Consider the following 15,985-nt stretch of genomic DNA (forward strand, 5'->3'; position numbering starts at 1 on the left):
TGTGTCCAGTTCTGGGCACCGCACTTTAGGAAGGATGTGAAGGCCTTGGAGGAGGTGCAGAAGAGATTCACTAGAATGATTCCAGGGATGAGGGACTTCAGTTTCGTGGATAGACTGGAGAAGCTGGGATTGTTCTCCTTGGAACAGAGACGGTTGAGAGGAGATTTGATCGAGGTGTTCAAAATCATGAAGGGTCTAGACAGAGTAGGTAGAGAGAAACTGTTCCCATTGGTGGAAGGGTCAAGAACCAGAGGACATAGATTTAAGGTGATTGGCAAAAGAACCAAAGGCGACATGAGGAAAAACTTTTTTACGCAGCAAGTTGTTCTGATCTGGAACGCGCTGCCTGAAAGGGCGGTGGAAGCAGATTCAATAATAACTTTCAAAAGGGAATTGGATAAATACTTGAAGGGGAAAATTTTGCAGGGCCATGGGGAAAGAGCAGGGGAGTGGGACTAATTGGATAGCTCTTTCAAAGAGCCAGCACAGGCACGATGGGCCGAATGGCCTCCTTGTGTGCTGTAAGATTCTTGGATTCTATCTCACTGTGCAGAGTGAATTCCAGATGTTGCTCTGGCTCCATTCACTGCAAAAACCTCACACTGTTGTGGAGATAGGGCGGTTTCACATCCGCCATTTTACCGGAAGTTCGACATTTACTTTGCAAAGAGATTTCTGCAACAAACGATGTTTTAAAAACACATTTCTGATCCGTGTCCGGGGCGGCGGCGGCGGTCCTGACCCTGGGCCCCGGGGTTTGAGAAAACTGATTAAAATTCAGACATTAAAAGGAGATTTTCTCCCCCCCAGATTGTGTCAATTTTTTTTTAAATTCCGGAAGTGTTTCCGGGTTTATTTCCGGCTCCTGGCGGCCCACGTGTTTGACCCGGAAATCGCCGCTGGTTTCGATTCTAATCGGATCGGCGCCGTCTCCATGGACTCGCCGCCCAGCCCGAGCCCCGGCTCCCTGTCCCCGGACCTGGCCGCCTTCCTCCGGCAACACCCGGCGCTGCGGCCCTGCGACAACAACCGGGTGAGTGCGAGGCGGAGAGGCCTTTAAATACCCCCCGGCCCCTTTAAATACTCCCCCGGGCCCCTTTAAATACTCCCCCGGGCCCCTTTAAATACTCCCCCGGCCCCTTTAAATACTCCCCCGGGCCCCTTTAAATACTCCCCCGGCCCCTTTAAATACTCCCCCGGCCCCTTTAAATACTCCCCCGGGCCCCTTTAAATACTCCCCCGGGCCCCTTTAAATACTCCCCCGGGCCCCTTTAAATACTCCCCCGGGCCCCTTTAAATACTCCCCCGGGCCCCTTTAAATACTCCCCCGGGCCCCTTTAAATACCCCCCCGGGCCCCTTTAAATACCCCCCCCGGGCCCCTTTAAATACCCCCCCGGGCCCCTTTAAATACCCCCCCCGGGCCCCTTTAAATACCCCCCCGGGCCCCTTTAAATACCCCCCCGGGCCCCTTTAAATACCCCCCCCGGGCCCCTTTAAATACCCCCCGGGCCCCTTTAAATACCCCCCCGGGCCCCTTTAAATACCCCCCCGGGCCCCTTTAAATACCCCCCCGGGCCCCTTTAAATACCCCCCCGGGCCCCTTTAAATACCCCCCCGGGCCCCTTTAAATACCCCCCCGGGCCCCTTTAAATACCCCCCCGGGCCCCTTTAAATACCCCCCCGGGCCCCTTTAAATACCCCCCCGGGCCCCTTTAAATACCCCCCCGGGCCCCTTTAAATACCCCCCCGGGCCCCTTTAAATACCCCCCCGGGCCCCTTTAAATACCCCCCCGGGCCCCTTTAAATACCCCCCGGGCCCCTTTAAATACCCCCCGGGCCCCTTTAAATACCCCCCGGGCCCCTTTAAATACCCCCCGGGCCCCTTTAAATACCCCCCGGGCCCCTTTAAATACCCCCCGGGCCCCTTTAAATACCCCCCGGGCCCCTTTAAATACCCCCCCCCGGGCCCCTTTAAATACCCCCCCCGGGCCCCTTTAAATACCCCCCCCGGGCCCCTTTAAATACCCCCCCCGGGCCCCTTTAAATACCCCCCCCGGGCCCCCTTTAAATGCCCCCGGCCCCCTTTAAATGCCCCTCCCCCCTGGGCCCTCTTTAAATGCCCCTCCCCCCCGGGCCCCTTTAAATACCCCCCGGGCCCCTTTAAATACCCCCCGGGCCCCTTTAAATACCCCCCCCCGGGCCCCTTTAAATACCCCCCCCGGGCCCCTTTAAATACCCCCCCCGGGCCCCTTTAAATACCCCCCCCGGGCCCCTTTAAATACCCCCCCCGGGCCCCCTTTAAATGCCCCCGGCCCCCTTTAAATGCCCCTCCCCCCTGGGCCCTCTTTAAATGCCCCTCCCCCCCGGGCCCCCTTTAAATGCCCCTCCCCCCCGGGCCCCCTTTAAATGCCCCTCCCCCCCGGGCCCTCTTTAAATGCCCCTCCCCCCGGGCCCCTTTAAATGCCCCTCCCCCCGGGCCCCTTTAAATGCCCCTCCCCCCGGGCCCCCTTTAAATGCCCCTCCCCCCGGGCCCCCTTTAAATGCCCCTCCCCCCGGGCCCCCTTTAAATGCCCCTCCCCCCGGGCCCCCTTTAAATGCCCCTCCCCCCTGGCCCCCTTTAAATGCCCCTCCCCCGGGCCCCTTTAAATACCCCCCGGGCCCCTTTAAATACCCCCCGGGCCCCTTTAAATACCCCCCGGGCCCCTTTAAATACCCCCCGGGCCCCTTTAAATACCCCCCGGGCCCCTTTAAATACCCCCCGGGCCCCTTTAAATACCCCCCCCGGGCCCCTTTAAATACCCCCCCCGGGCCCCTTTAAATACCCCCCCCGGGCCCCCTTTAAATGCCCCCGGCCCCCTTTAAATGCCCCTCCCCCCTGGGCCCTCTTTAAATGCCCCTCCCCCCCGGGCCCCCTTTAAATGCCCCTCCCCCCCGGGCCCTCTTTAAATGCCCCTCCCCCCGGGCCCCTTTAAATGCCCCTCCCCCCGGGCCCCTTTAAATGCCCCTCCCCCCGGGCCCCCTTTAAATGCCCCTCCCCCCGGGCCCCCTTTAAATGCCCCTCCCCCCGGGCCCCCTTTAAATGCCCCTCCCCCCTGGCCCCCTTTAAATGCCCCTCCCCCGGGCCCCTTTAAATACCCCCCGGGCCCCTTTAAATACCCCCCGGGCCCCTTTAAATACCCCCCCGGGCCCCTTTAAATACCCCCCGGGCCCCTTTAAATACCCCCCGGGCCCCTTTAAATACCCCCCGGGCCCCTTTAAATACCCCCCCCGGGCCCCCTTTAAATGCCCCCGGCCCCCTTTAAATGCCCCTCCCCCCTGGGCCCTCTTTAAATGCCCCTCCCCCCCGGGCCCCCTTTAAATGCCCCTCCCCCCGGGCCCTCTTTAAATGCCCCTCCCCCCGGGCCCCTTTAAATACCCCCCCCGGGCCCCCTTTAAATGCCCCCGGCCCCCTTTAAATGCCCCTCCCCCCTGGGCCCTCTTTAAATGCCCCTCCCCCCCGGGCCCCCTTTAAATGCCCCTCCCCCCGGGCCCTCTTTAAATGCCCCTCCCCCCGGGCCCCTTTAAATGCCCCTCCCCCCGGGCCCCTTTAAATGCCCCTCCCCCCGGGCCCCCTTTAAATGCCCCTCCCCCCTGGCCCCCTTTAAATGCCCCTCCCCCGGGTCCCCTTTAAATGCCCCTCCCCCCGGGTCCCCTTTAAATGCCCCTCCCCCCCGGGTCCCCTTTAAATGCCCCTCCCCCCCCGGGTCCCCTTTAAATGCCCCTCCCCCCCCGGGTCCCCTTTAAATGCCCCTCCCCCCCCGGGTCCCCTTTAAATGCCCCTCCCCCCCCGGGTCCCCTTTAAATGCCCCTCCCCCCCCGGGTCCCCTTTAAATGCCCCTCCCCCCCGGGTCCCCTTTAAATGCCCCTCCCCCCCCGGGTCCCCTTTAAATGCCCCTCCCCCCCGGGTCCCCTTTAAATGCCCCTCCCCCCCCGGGTCCCCTTTAAATGCCCCTCCCCCCCCGGGTCCCCTTTAAATGCCCCTCCCCCCCGGGTCCCCTTTAAATGCCCCTCCCCCCCCGGGTCCCCTTTAAATGCCCCTCCCCCCCCGGGTCCCCTTTAAATGCCCCTCCCCCCGGGACCCCTTTAAATTGCCCCTCCCCCGGCCCCCCTTTAGATACCCCCTGGTTAGTTACCCCCCCGGCCCCTTTAAATACCCCTCCCCTCCCCTGGCCCCCCCCCCTGGTTAGTTACCCCCCAGTATTCTATTAGCTGCTTTAATGGCCTCATCCACTTGAGGTGCTGCCTTTAACATCTTGTGTTTCTCGCGTTATCGGAGTCGTCTGGGGTAACCAGCCTCGTCCACTCGAGGGAGACTCCGGGTTAAAGCACGAACGTTTGTGGCCAATAATCGGGGTACGGTCGTGTGGTGGTGATGTTAAGAAAGGAAGCAAGAACTTGCATTTCTATAGCGACTTTTGTGACCTCAGGACGTCTCAAAGCGTTTCACAGCCAATAAAGTATTCTTTAAGTGTAGTCACTGTTGTAATGTAGGAAACGCAGCAGCCAATTTGCGCACAGCAAGATCCCACAAACAGCAATGTGATGATGACCAGACAATCTGTTTTAATGATGTTGGATGAGGGATTGGCCCAGGACACCGGGGTGAACTCCCCTGCTCTTCTTCAAAATAGCGGCCGTGGGTCTTTTACATCCACCTGAGAGGACGGACCAGTTACTGGACCAGTAATCCAGAGATCGTGAGTTCAAATCCCACTGTGGACAATTTGAGAATTTGAATTCAGTTTAGAAAATCTGGGAATAAAAATCTGGTCTCAGTAAAAGTTGTCGGATTGTCGTAAAAATCCAACTGGTTCACTGATGTCCTTTAGGGAAGGAAACCTGCCGTCCTTACCCGGTCTGGGCCTATATGTGACTCCAGTCCCCACACCAACATGGTTGACTCTTAACTGCCCTCTGAAGTGACTCCTCAGTTGTATCGAACCTGCTACCAGCGGTTTAAGAAGGCGGCAGCTCACCACCACCACCTTCTCAGGGCGACTGGGGGATGGGCAATAAATGCCGGCCTCGCCAGCGATGCCCGCATCCCCACAATGAACCCCAAAAAAAAGCTTGTGCCGGTTGGATTGTGATCGTGAGCCTGTGGACGGAGGGAGTGATGAAGTTCTGTATTCTCCTTGGTGCGACGAGGCGATAGGGAACAGGATCGGAATCCAACCAACAGAACGTCATTCTCAGTCATTTACCTCACAGAAAATGAACCAATTCATTGGTTTGCGGTTGGCCTCTCCTCTCCAGACCATTTATCAGTCTGCCTTCTGGGAACGCGGGAGAGACGGAAAGAGAGAGAGAGAGAGAGAGAGGATCTCGTCGTGTCGACATTGACCAATCATTGTGCTGCTGGTTGAGGGAGGAATGTTGGGCCAGGACATGGGGAGAAAGCCCCTGCCCGTCTCCCAGTGAAGCCGATTATGGGATCTTTAACATCCGCCTGCCAGGGGAACGCGACCTCTGACACCGCAGGAGTGGGGCCCTGAGCCAGAGGTCAGAGTGGAACCAACTGAGCCAAGCTGGCTCGTTAACCTTCAAAGTTGAGATCGAATAAATACTTGGAATATTTTCATCTAATTTTAAAGTTTCTTTGTGTCTGTGTTTAAGGTGAGATGCTCCCTGACTGGCCACGAGTTGCCATGCCGATTGGCCGATCTGGAGGCCTACACAAAGGGCAAGAGGTACCAGCGCCTGATGACTGAACAGCCGTTTAACTACGGTCAGTTTGAGCCGCACATCGTCCCCAGCACGAAAAATCCGTAAGTGTGAGATTCTGAGAGTTTAGGGCAATCAAACATACCCTGGGTTTAAACACCCCCAGAGTAAAGCTCCCTCTACACTGTCATTTCAAACACTCCCAGGGCAGGTACAGCACGGGTTAGATACAGAGTAAAGCTCCCTCTACACTGTCCCATCAAACACTCCCAGGGCAGGTACAGCACGGGTTAGATACAGAGTAAAGCTCCCTCTACACTGTCCCATCAAACACTCCCAGGGCAGGTACAGCACGGGTTAGATACAGAGTAAAGCTCCCTCCACACTGTCCCATCAAACACTCCCATTAGGGTGTCAGCCGTGGCTCAGTGGATAATTCTGTCTCGCCTCTGAGTCAGACGTTTGAGGGTTCGAGCCCCACTCCAGAGACTTGAGCCCATAATCCAGGCCGACACTCCCGGTGAAGTACTGAGGGAGTGCTGCACTGTCGGAGGTGCCGTCTTTCGGATGAGACGTTAAACCGAGGCACCGTCTGCCCCTCTCAAGATCCCACGGCCACTATTTTGAAGAAGAGCAGGGGAGTTCTCCCCAGTGTCCTGACCAATATTTATCCCTCAACCAACATCACTAAGAAGTAGATCTGGTCATTTATTTCATTGCAGTTTGTGGGATCTTGCTGTGCGCAAATTGGCTGCTGCGTTTCCTACATTACAACAGTGACTACAATTCAAAAAAAAAACTTAATTGGCTGTAAAGCACTTTGTGACGTCCTGAGGTCGTGAAAGGCTCTATATAAATGCAAGTTTGTTGTTTCTGACGTTAACTCTTCCTGTGTCTGTTTAGGAAGCAACTATTCTGTAAATTAACTGTCCGCCACATTAACAAGATCCCGCAGCACATCCTTCGCCATGTGAACGGGAAGCGGTATCAGAGAGCACTGCAGAAATGTGAGTCCGTTGTTAAGACAGGTGGACGGACATGGAGGGAGGGGAAAGAGAGGGGCTAAAGATGGAGAAGTGAAAGCACACACTCCCGGGTATCTGTTATTCTATATATAATCCCCCCGAACCCCTTGATTAGATTCCAGTCTGTAACTCACTCCCGGGTATCTGTTATTCTATATATAAACCCCCCGAACCCCTCGATTAGATTCCAGCCTGTAACTCACTCCCGGGTATCTGTTATTCTATATATAATCCCCCCGAACCCCTCGATTAGATTCCAGTCTGTAACTCACTCCCGGGTATCTGTTATTCTATATATAAACCCCTTGATTAGATTCCAGTCTGTAACTCACTCCTGAGTATCTACATCAGAACATAAGAAATAAGAGCAGGAGTAGGCCATTCAGCCCCTCGAGCCTGCTGCACCGTTCAATCAGATCATGGCTGATCTTCGACCTCAACTACACTTTCCCGCCCAATCTCCATATCCCTTGATTCTCCAAGAGTCCAAAAATCGATCAATATACTCAATGACTCAGCATCCACAGCCCTCTGGGGTAGAGAATTCCAAAGATTCGCAACTCTCTGTGTGAAGAAATTCCTCCTCATCTCAGTCTTGAATGGCCAACCCCTTATCCTGAGACTATGCCCCCTAGTTCTAGACTCTCCAGCCGGGGGAAACAGCCTCTCAGCATCTACCCTGTCAAGCCCCCTCAGAATCTTATATGTTTCAATGAGATCACCTCTCATTCTTCTAAACTCCAGAGAGTATAGGCCCATTCTGCTCAATCTCTCCTCATAGGACAACCCTCTCATCCCAGGAATTAATCTAGTGAACCTTCGTTGCACCGCCTCTAAGGCAAGTATATCCTTCCTTAGGTAAGGAGACCAAAACTGTACACAGTACTCCAGGTGAGGTCTCACTAAAGCCCTGTACAATTGCAGCAAGACTTCCTTACTCTTGTACTCCAACCTCCTTGCAATAAAGGCCAACATGCCATTTACTTTCCGAATTGCTTGCTGTATCTGCATACTAACTTTTTGTGTTTCTTGTACGAGGACACCCAAGTCTGTCTGGACACCAACATTTAATAGTTTCTCACCATTTAAAAAATATTCTGTTTTTCTATTTTTCCTACCAAAGTGAATAACCTCACATTTCCCCACATTATACTCTATCTGCCACCTTCTTGCCCACTCACTTAACCTGTCTATATCCCTTTGCAGACTCTGTGTGCCCTCCTCAGCTTACTTTCCCACCTAGCTTTGTATCGTCAGGAAACTTGGATACATTACATTCGGTCTCTTCATCTGAGTCATTAATATAGATTGTAAATAGCTGAGGCCCAAGCACTGATCCTTGTGGTACCCCACTAGTTACAGCCTGCCAACCTGAGAATGACCCGTTTATCCCTACTCTCTGTTTTATGTCCGTTAACCAATCCTCAATCCATGCTAATATATTACCACCAACCCCATGAGCCCTTATCTTGTGTAACAACCTTTTATGTGGCACCTTATCGAATGCCTTTTGAAAATCCAAATTTACTCCATCCACTGGTTCCCCTTTATCTACCCTGCTAGTTACATCCTCAAAAAACTCTAATAAATTTGTCAAACACGATTTCCCTTTCATAAAACCATGTTGACTCTGCCTAATCATATTATGATTTTCTAAGTGCCCTGTTACCACTTCTTTAATAATGGATTCCAGCATTTTCCCGATGACTGATGTCAGGCTAACTGGCCTGTAGTTCCCTGTTTTCTCTCTTCCCTCCTTTCTTGAATAGCGGGATTACATTTGCTACCTTCCAATCCGCTGGGACCGTTCCAGAATCTAGGGAATTTTGGAAGATCAGAACCAATGCATCCACTATCTCTGCAGCCACCTCTTTTAAAACCCCAGGATGTAGCCTATCAAGTCCAGGGGATTTGTCGGCTTTTAGTCCCATTAATTTCTCCAGTGCTTTTTCTCTACTGATATTATTTACTTTGAGTTTCTCACTCTCATTAGCCCCTTGGTGCCCCAATATTTCTGATATACTTTTTGTGTCTTCTACTGTGACGACAGATACAAAATATTTGTTTAATATCTGTTCTATATATAAACTCGCTCCTGGGTATCTGTTATTATAAAACCCCCCACCCCCCTGAACCCCTCGATTAGATTCCAGCCTGTAACTCACTCCCGGTGACCGCCTGGTGTGGACTCTGCTTTGCTCAGCCTGTTTTTTTTGACCTGACGCCGTGTCCCTGTGCCTCGCCCAGATGAAGAATGCAAGGAGCTCGGAGTGCCGTTCGTCCCGGCTTGCCTATCGCAAAAGAAAAAACGGAATCAGGAATCCAATGGGGAGGAGCCTCGTCACAAACGGAATGAGTTCTGGGAGCCGGACGGGAGCGGGGGGAGTGAGGATGAACAGACGGACGACAGTATGAGTGACCTGTATCCACGTGAGTGTCTGGGCACCGGACGCTTGTGCCTTGTTGGAGCCTCCGGGCTTTAACCTGAATCCCATCGGTAATTTTGACTCTGGGATTTTTGTTAAAGTCATAGAGCACAGACGGAGGCCATTTGGCCCATCGTGCCTGTGCTGGCTCTTGGAAAGAGCTATCCAATTAGTCCCACTCCCCTGTTCTTTCCCCAGAGCCCTGCAAATTTTTCCCCTTCAAGTATTTATCCAATTCCCTTTTGAAAGTTATTATTGAATCTGCTTCCACCACCCTTTCAGGCAGCGCATTCCAGATCAGAACAACTCGCTGTGTAAAAAAAATTCTCCTCTTCTCCCCTCTGGTTCTTTTGCAAATTATCTTAAATCTGTGTCCTCTGGTTACCGACCCTCCTGCCACTGGAAACAGTTTCTCCTTATTTACTCTCTCAAAACCCTTCATGATTTTGAACACCTCGATTAAATCTCCCCTTAACCTTCTCGGCTCTAAGGAGAACAGTCCCAGCTTCTGAACATAAAAAGACATTTGCCTCTTCCTTGATGGTTGAATGGGTAAATGGTCCCTCCGATGTGCGGTACTGAGCTCCACATGTCCAAAAACCTCGGGGTCCATTTCCTGGCCTGTGCTGACTTATCTGTTCTGGACCAAGGTGACAGGAGTTGGCCTCAGTGCTCCAGGTTCCGGTACCTGACCCCTGCCCGGTGGCTCTGGTTGTTAAGTGCATTGACGTTCGATGGGCTTGACGCTGATGGCCCCATTAGTCGAATAGCCTGTTGATACACACTGTTTGGGTTCACAGGTGCATGTCATCAGTGGCCATGTGGAACTGTACCCCAGCCGAGGGCGTTCAGGATCAGAGAATTAAAGGAGGAAATAAATAAAATCAGCATTTTACAGGACAAGAGTGGGGGAGACTCTCTCTTCCCGTGACAGTCTCCCACTGCTGAAAAGTTTACATAGGATTACATAGAATGTACAGCACAGAAACAGGCCATTTGGTGCAACTAGTCTATGCTGGTGTTTATGCTCCACAAGAGCCTCCTCCCTCCCTACTTCATCTCACCCTATCAGCATATCCTTCTGTTCCTTTCTCCCTCATGTGTTTATCTAAGTTTCCCCTTAAATGCATCCATGCTATTTACCTCAACTACTCCTTGTGGGAGTGAGTTCCACATTCTCACCACTCTCTGGGTGAAGAAGTTTCTCCTGAATTCCCTATTGGATTTATTAGTGACGATCTTATATTTATGGCCCTCTAGTTCTGGTCTCCCCCACAAGTAGAAACATTTTCTCTACGTCTACCCTATCAAACCCTTTCATAATTTTCAGACCTCTATCAAGTCACCCCTCAGCCTTTTTTCTAGTGAAAACAGTCCCAGCCTGTTCAATCTTTCCTGATAGTTATAACCTCTCAGTTCTGGTATCATCCTTGTGAATCTTTTTTGCACCTTCTCCAATGCCTCTATATTGTTTTTATAATATGGGGACCAGAACTGTTCACAATACTCCAAGTGTGGTCTAACCAAGGTTCTATACAAGTTTATCATAACTTCCCTGCTTTTCAATTCTGTCCCTCCAGAGATGAACCCCAGGGCTTGATTTGCCTTTTTATGCCCTGATTGACCTGCGTTGCAGAAGTTTGTCGATTTCACTCTTTGTTTGTCTCTCTGCCTCCCTCGTTCTGCCTCTCACGCTCTTCCTGTTCCCTGTCGTTTTTTTGTCTCTGACTCTTTCCTCTGTCTCCCTCATCCCCCAAATCTCCTGGACAGCCCGTTACTACACCCGGGATACCACATGCCTGATGTAATATTGCTGCAGTGATTCTGTAATGGAGAAGCATCATTGCACAGAGGATAATGACCAACTGTACAACTTCTAGACACACTGTCACTCAGTAACCCCTCTCCCCCAGCGCCCTGTGTTACTGACTGTATCTCTACTGATGTTAATCCCTCTCCCTCACACTGTCACTCAGTAACCCCTCTCCCCCCAGCGCCCTGTGTTACTGACTGTATCTCTACTGATGTTAATCCCTCTCCCTCACACTGTCACTCAGTAACCCCTCTCCCCCAGCGCCCTGTGTTACTGACTGTATCTCTACTGATGTTAATCCCTCTCCCTCACTGTCACTCAGTAACCCCTCTCCCCCAGCGCCCTGTGTTACTGACTGTATCTCTACTGATGTTAATCCCTCTCCCTCACACTGTCACTCAGTAACCCCTCTCCCCCAGCGCCCTGTGTTACTGACTGTATCTCTACTGATGTTAATCCCTCTCCCTCACACTGTCACTCAGTAACCCCTCTCCCCCAGCGCCCTGTGTTACTGACTGTATCTCTACTGATGTTAATCCCTCTCCCTCACACTGTCACTCAGTAACCCCTCTCCCCCCAGCGCCCTGTGTTACTGACTGTATCTCTACTGATGTTAATCCCTCTCCCTCACACTGTCACTCAGTAACCCCTCTCCCCCAGCGCCCTGTGTTACTGACTGTATCTCTACTGATGTTAATCCCTCTCCCTCACTGTCACTCAGTAACCCCTCTCCCCCAGCGCCCTGTGTTACTGACTGTATCTCTACTGATGTTAATCCCTCTCCCTCACACTGTCACTCAGTAACCCCTCTCCCCCAGCGCCCTGTGTTACTGACTGTATCTCTACTGATGTTAATCCCTCTCCCTCACTGTCACTCAGTAACCCCTCTCCCCCAGCGCCCTGTGTTACTGACTGTATCTCTACTGATGTTAATCCCTCTCCCTCACACTGTCACTCAGTAACCCCTCTCCCCCAGCGCCCTGTGTTACTGACTGTATCTCTACTGATGTTAATCCCTCTCCCCCACACTGTCACTCAGTAACCCCTCTCCCCCAGAGCCCTGTGTTACTGACTGTATCTCTACTGATGTTAATCCAGCTCCCTCAGTAACCCCTTCAGTTGAAACAGTTAACGCTTGTCTTGCAGCGGACATGTTTAGCAGAAAAACAGAGGAAGAAAGTGCCGAGCTCCAGGAGGATAGCGACACTGAGAAAATGGAGGTCGTGACGCAGGTGCCAAAGAAACGGAAAAAGGTAAGGACCGTTCCCCGATCGGGCGAGAGCGGTGAGGCGCGTGTTTGATTCCTCGTGTTCTTATTCTTCGCCTGAATGGAGAACGTGACCAGGGCACAGTTTAAAAATACAGACCTTGGATTTGAATTATTATTTCTGTTGGGGACTCACCTCACTGATCCCGATAAAGGACTCCCATTTCTATAGTGCCTTTCACCACCAAAGTGCTTCACAGCCAATGAAGTACTTTCTTGAAGTGTATTCGCTGTTGTAATATAGGAAACGGGGCAGCCAAGTGTGCACAGCAAGATCCCACAAACAGCAATGAGATAATGAACAAATAATCTGTTTTAGTGATAGAATCATAGAAGTTTACAACATGGAAACAGGCCCTTCGGCCCAACATGTCCATGTCGCCCAGTTTATACCACTAAGCTAGTCCCAATTGCCTGCACTTGGCCCATATCCCTCTATACCCATCTTACCCATGTAACTGTCCAAATGCTTTTTAAAAGACAAAATTGTACCCGCCTCTACTACTGCCTCTGGCAGCTCGTTCCAGACACTCACCACCCTTTGAGTGAAAAAATTGCCCCTCTGGACCCTTTTGTATCTCTCCCCTCTCACCTTAAATCTATGCCCCCTCTTTATAGACTCCCCTACCTTTGGGAAAAGATTTTGACTATCGACCTTATCTATGCCCCTCATTATTTTATAGACTTCTATAAGATCACCCCTAAACCTCCTACTCTCCAGGGAATAAAGTCCCAGTCTGTCTAACCTCTCCCTATAAGTCAAACCATCAAGTCCCGGTAGCATCCTAGTAAATCTTTTCTGCACTCTTTCTAGTTTAATAATATCCTTTCTATAATAGGGTGACCAGAACTGTACACAGTTGATGTTGGTTCAGGGATAAATATTGGCCCAGGACACTGGGGAGAACTCCCCTGCTCTTCAAAATAGTGGCCGTGGGATCCTTTATGTCCACCTGAGAGGGCGAACGGGGCCTCGGTTTAACATCTCATCTGAAAGATGGCACCTCCCTCGGTGCCGCGCTCCCTCGGTGCCGCGCCTCCCTCGGTGCCGCCCCTCCCTCGGTGCCGCCCCTCCCTCGGTGCCGCCCCTCCCTCGGTGCCGCCCCTCCCTCGGTGCCGCCCCTCCCTCGGTGCCGCCCCTCCCTCGGTGCCGCCCCTCCCTCGGTGCCGCCCCTCCCTCGGTGCCGCGCCTCCCTCGGTGCCGCGCCTCCCTCGGTGCCGCGCCTCCCTCGGTGCCGCGCTGGGAGTGTCAGCCTGGATTATGGGCTCAAGTCTCTGGAGTGGGGCTCGAATGAGGAGGAAGCAGCGATGAGTTGCCGAGGATTTGGATCTTGGGAGGGAAGTTCCAGTCGTGGGTAGTATCGATATTATAAAGAGGCACTGGTTTGATGGAGGGGAAAGAGATCACCAAACACAGGCTGTTCATTTTCTTGCTTCCTGTTCAGGCTGAGAGGTGCACTGGAGAAACCTCTGGCACTGGGGGGCAGGTAACTAATGTTCCTGAAGCAGGGATGAGGGAGGCCATTTGGCCCATCTAACTCATCCTTCCATTGAAATCTAGATCTTTCCATCAAGTTGTCTGCCTTGCATGACTTCAACAATTCCCATGTATATAGCCTCTTTAACGTAGTAAAACGTCCCAAGGCGCTTCACAGGAGCGTAAATCAGACAAAATTTAACACCGAGCCGCATAAGGAGATGTTAGGACAGGTGACCAAAAGCTCGGTCAAAGAGGTGGGTTTTAAGGAGCGTCTTAAAGGAGGAGAGAGAGGCGGAGAGGTTTAGGGAGGGAATTCCAGAGCTTAGGGCCCAGGCAGCTGAAGGCACGGCCGCCAATGGAGGGCGAGGCCAAAGGAAATCAGGGGATGCACAAGAGGCGAATTGGAGGAGTGCAGAGATCTCGGAGGGTTGTAGGATGTTACAGAGACAGGGTGGGGTGAGGCCGTGGAGGGATTAAAGTTTTAAATTTGAGATGTTAGACTGGAAGCCAGTGTAGGTCGGCGGACACAGGGGGTGATGGGTGAACGGGACTTGCTGCGAGTTAGGATACGGGCAACAGAGTTTTACCTCCTTTACCTGGCCACTCGTCCGTGAAGAGCTTTGTGACCTCAGGTCTGAGCTTGAAGGGAGGCGGTGAGGCAGACGGCAGCAGGCTGGTGGGACCTGTTCGAGGATAATGCTGCTTGAATCACTGAGTGCGGCATCAATACAAAGGGAAGGAAGTAATGCAGAGCCTCGGTCAGACCCCATCTGGAGACTGTGTTCAGTTCTGGGCACCGCCCCTCAGGAAGGATATATTGGCCTTGGAGGGGGGGCAGCGCAGATTCACCAGAATGATACCGGGGCTAAAAGGGTAAAATTACGAGGACAGGTTGCACAGACTGGGCTTGTATTCCCTCGAGTGTAGAAGATTAAGGGGTGATCTAATTGAGGTGTTTTAAGATGATTAAAGGATTTGATAGGGTCGATAGAGAGAAACTATTTCCTCGGGTGGGGGGAGTCCAGAACAAGGGGGCAGAACCTTAAAATTAGAGCCAGGCCGTTCAGGGGTGATGTCAGGAAGCACTTCATCACACAGAGGGGAGTGGGAATCTGGAACTCTCTTCCCCCAAAAAGGCTGTTGAGGCTGGGGGTCAATTGGAGCTTTCAAAACTGAGATTGATTTTTGTTGGGGAAGGGTATCGAGGGATATGGAGCAAAGGCGGGTAAATGGAGTTGAGGTCAAAGATCAGCCATGATCTAATTGAATGGGGGAACAGGCTCAAGGGGCTGAATGGCCTCCTTCTGTTCCTATCGCATGGGTTTGCATCTCTGTTTACATGTGGAGTCCTGCTGCCCTTGTCTGTGTATCCGTTGTTTCCAGACGTGGTCTTGTTACAGCGTCCTGACATGGCCACAGATTGTCTCGGGGCGGGAATAGGAAGTAGTGCAGTTTATCGCGGTTAACGTGACATGTGTCCTCCCTGCAGACACAACCAGGTCCCTTTACTAAGAAGAAACTGAAGGAAGGGCCCGCTGGAAAACCCAACAACCGCAGCAAATTTAAAACGAGACAGAAAGCTGCAAATGGGAACTGAATGTTGGAGCAGCTCATCTTGTCCCCGCAAGTGTTGGTAACTGTACAGTTTCAATTTGTATTTGTGTAGAAAGTAAAAGCAGAACTCAAATACAGCGAGGCTAAGAGTCTTTTTTCCCCCACACTGCAGACTTCACTGGGATCTGGGTACTATGCACGAGTGGCCGTTCTTCGTGACTGCTGGCAGGATGTTCAACTACCGGGTGCATCACAGTTGAGCCCAATCTTGTCTTGGCCCAACATGCACCTTAGCTCACCCCTTCCCCTCTCCAGGTACGGAGGTTACTGCCCTGGCTGAGATCGGTTAACTGGGCATGACTCAGGAACTAAACCCTGTGTTAGGAGATTGAGGGTTAATCTGATTGAGGTTTTTTTTTTCCATTCTGGGGATGCTGGCGAGGCCGGCATTTATTGCCCATCCCTAGTTGCCCCTTGAGAAGGTGGTGGTGAGCTGCCTTCTTGAACCGCTGCAGTCCGTGTGGTGAAGGTTCTCCCACAGTGCTGTTAGGAAGGGAGTTCCAGGAGTGTGACCCAGTGACTATGAAGGAACGGCTGATAGATATCTAAGTCAGGACGGTGTGTGAATTGGAGGTGATGGTGATGGTGTTCCCATGTGCCTGCTGCCCTTGTCCGTGGTGGGTTTGGGAGGTGCTGTCGAAGAAGCCTTGGCGAGT

General features: G+C 52.3%; 1 protein-coding gene across 1 annotated transcript; it reads left to right on the forward strand.

Moving 5' to 3' along the window:
- The first annotated feature begins 878 nt into the window (after positions 1-878).
- On the forward strand, positions 879-15,406 carry surf2 (surfeit 2). Its single transcript, XM_067969997.1, has 6 exons — positions 879-1,033; positions 5,657-5,808; positions 6,608-6,711; positions 8,977-9,159; positions 12,115-12,221; positions 15,205-15,406. Exons 1-6 carry the CDS (start codon positions 935-937, stop codon positions 15,310-15,312), a joined length of 753 nt encoding a protein of 250 aa, XP_067826098.1. The 5' UTR covers positions 879-934; the 3' UTR covers positions 15,313-15,406.
- Positions 15,407-15,985: the final 579 nt, after the last annotated feature.

Source organism: Heptranchias perlo, chromosome 31 (genome assembly GCF_035084215.1).
Source record: "Heptranchias perlo isolate sHepPer1 chromosome 31, sHepPer1.hap1, whole genome shotgun sequence".
In the NCBI taxonomy this organism is placed as follows: Eukaryota; Metazoa; Chordata; class Chondrichthyes; order Hexanchiformes; family Hexanchidae; genus Heptranchias; species Heptranchias perlo.